Consider the following 2,966-nt stretch of genomic DNA (forward strand, 5'->3'; position numbering starts at 1 on the left):
GGGCGCGCTCGGGTTAACCGAGCAAGGCGGGAAGATCCGAGTCGCTCGGCCCCGTGTAAAAAAAACTGAAGTTCGGGCGGGTTCGGATTCCGAGGAACCGAACCCGCTCATCTCTAGAAAGTATGCCTTTTTGCAGAAGACACAAAGGTATGCAACAGGGTAGACACACCAGGTGGGGTAAAACAAATAATGTAGGATCTAGGTAGACTAGAGGAATGGTCAAGATTGTGGCAATTACAGTTTAATGTCACAAAATGCAAAATCTTGCACTTGGGTCTCAAAAATCCAAAGGCTAAATATAGTATTAATGGCACTATACTGGAAACAACTGAGGAGGAAAGAGATCTAGGAGTCACTATTTCAGGTAACTTAAAGACAGGTAAGCAATGTAACAAAGCAATGAGGAAGGCCAGTAAGATGCTTGGCTGCTTTGGGAGAGGAATCAGCAGCAGAAAGAAAGAAGTAATAATGCCACTGTATAGGTCATTGGTACGGCCTCATTAAGAATACTGTGTTCAGTTCTGGAGGCCATATCTTCAAAAGGATATTAATACATTAGAGACCATACAAAGAAGGGAAAGTAAAATGGTGCAAGGTCTACATCACAAAGCATACCCAGAAAGACTAAAAAATCTCAATATGTATAGTTTGGAGCAGAGAAGGGAAAGGGGGAAATGATAGAAACTGTCAAATATATCAAGGGTTTTAACAAAGTCCAGAAGGGAAACATTCTCCAAATAAATAGAAACAATGGGACACGAGGACATGCACTGAGACTGGAGGGGGTGAGGTTCAGGGGACATTTGAGGAAAAATTACTTCACAGAAAGGGTAGTGGACAAGTGGAATAGTCTCCCATCATAGGTGGTAGAGGCTAAGACAGTAGAGCAATTTAAACATGGATGGGATAGACATAAGGATATCCTTACAAAGAAATAAGGATCAAATACGGTTGAGATAAAAATATGGTAAAAAAGGGGTAGACTAGATGGGCCAAGTGGTTCTTATCCGCCATCAAATTCTATGTTTCTATGTTTAATGAGTAATGGAATGCTTTTGCAGTATGCCTGATGGCCTTTAAACCCATAGGCTTTAGTGAATTTCCTCATATGTTCTCCAGGTGTAGGTAAATTTAAGTTTCCCTTACTGTTTATATTGTGCTTCCGGAGGTAACCAATAGTGTCAGTTGGTTTGGGTATGGATGTGTTTTTGATTGCTCATGTAAGGGGGAATCAGATTTCATTATGTCTCTGAAAATTGCTACAGAAAATTTCCCCACCCTCACTTCTTAGTGGATTTGATGAGTGATGCTTTGTTTTGGTGAGAAAGGGAGGGAAAGGGAAGGGAAGGGAAAGGGAAATGAATGGAAAAAGAAAAAGGAAAAGATAACGTTCATTGTCAGTGTACAGTTACTTTATCAATGAAATAAGACATTACAAATACAGGTTTTTCTAACCCTTAATAGGTTAAAATAAATAAATAAATCACATTCCATGCAATGTCATATATATAATACAACTGTGTCATATGTTTTTATGATTACAACTGTCTTTAAATAAGCTTTTAAACATTAGTACCAGTAGAATATTTAATAACTATTGGCATTATGATGTTGTTTTTATATATATTTTATAATTATGTTCGAATATTTAAAACTTTTTGCAGAGTCTTCCTAATCTCGCGGTTTCTGAGGCTGTAGATAATGGGATTCATCATGGGAGTCACCACTATATATAATAGAGAATAGAACTTATTTTTGCTATGTGAGCTGTCATCCGATGACCCCATGTAAACTATCATCAGGGTTCCATAATATAAGCATACAGTAGCAAGGTGGGAGCTGCACGTGGAGAAGGCTTTTTTCCTTCCACTGTTGAGACATATTTTTTGTATGGCACAGAAAATGATAAAATAGGTTATGATAATTACTGAAAAAGGAATAAAGATAAAAACAACAGACAAGATAAAATCAACCAGTAACAACAATGAAGTGTCTGATGTGGCTAATTCTACAAGCGGGCCAAAATCACAAAAGAAATGGTCAATGTAGTTTAGACCACAGAATTGTAACTGGCAAGCCAAAATTATTTCACCTGATGCAATAAAGACCAATAACCAAGAAGCAGCAATCATTTTCCTGCAAACATCGGGTGACATTATGTCATTGTAACGCATCGGATTGCAAATGGCCAAATATCTATCATAAGACATTATAGCAATAATAATACACTGCACTAATTCAAAAATATCAAAAAAGTAAACCTGTAGGAGGCAACCGGCAACAGAGACTTCTTTTGTATTGCTTAATATGATATCTAACATCATTGGTATAATGGTTGTGGTTTTTAAGATATCAGCGACTGCTAGTTGTTTAAGGAAGATGAACATTGGAATTTTGAGGCGTTCACTTATCGACACCAAAACAATGATGATTAGGTTCCCATTGAGCACCACATAATATGAGAAGAGGAACAGGATGAAGACTATAACTTTGTATGAATATAGACCTTTAAATCCAAGAAGTGTAAACACTGTGACTGCAGTCTGGTTGTCCTCACACATTCTGAGGGGGTAGAGTAGATGTCACTGAGCACAACTTGTATCCTGCAAGAACATTAACTTGATTAAACTGATTTATTATCTATCAGCCGGTCAGTAAACTATGATCATATATCAAGGATTAAGTCTCCACCATAATATTACAATATATAATTTGGGTAATTAACACATTCTTTAGGTCAATTTTATCAGAGGACAAATATCACACAACTACACACCATGCAAATGTTTTGGGGCTGTGAAAAGAAGACAGCACTAGGAGGAAACACAAGCAAACATGAGGAGAACTTTCAAACACCACATAGAATTACACTTACTGTATGATCTCTGGAAAAGGAGTGATTTATAGGCCAATAATACATATTTTCATATATTACATTTATATATAACAGTGTATTATTATTAATA

The 2,966-nt window shown here is 36.8% G+C and overlaps 1 protein-coding gene across 1 annotated transcript; it reads right to left on the bottom strand.

Annotated features, from left to right (window-relative positions):
- Positions 1-1,634: 1,634 nt before the first annotated feature.
- LOC134934037 (olfactory receptor 11A1-like) lies at positions 1,635-2,561 on the bottom strand. Its single transcript, XM_063929555.1, has one exon. The coding sequence runs from the start codon at positions 2,559-2,561 to the stop codon at positions 1,635-1,637; it is 927 nt and encodes a 308-aa protein (XP_063785625.1).
- Between the last annotated feature and the right edge of the window lie 405 nt (positions 2,562-2,966).

Source organism: Pseudophryne corroboree, chromosome 6 (genome assembly GCF_028390025.1).
Source record: "Pseudophryne corroboree isolate aPseCor3 chromosome 6, aPseCor3.hap2, whole genome shotgun sequence".
NCBI classification, from domain to species: Eukaryota; Metazoa; Chordata; class Amphibia; order Anura; family Myobatrachidae; genus Pseudophryne; species Pseudophryne corroboree.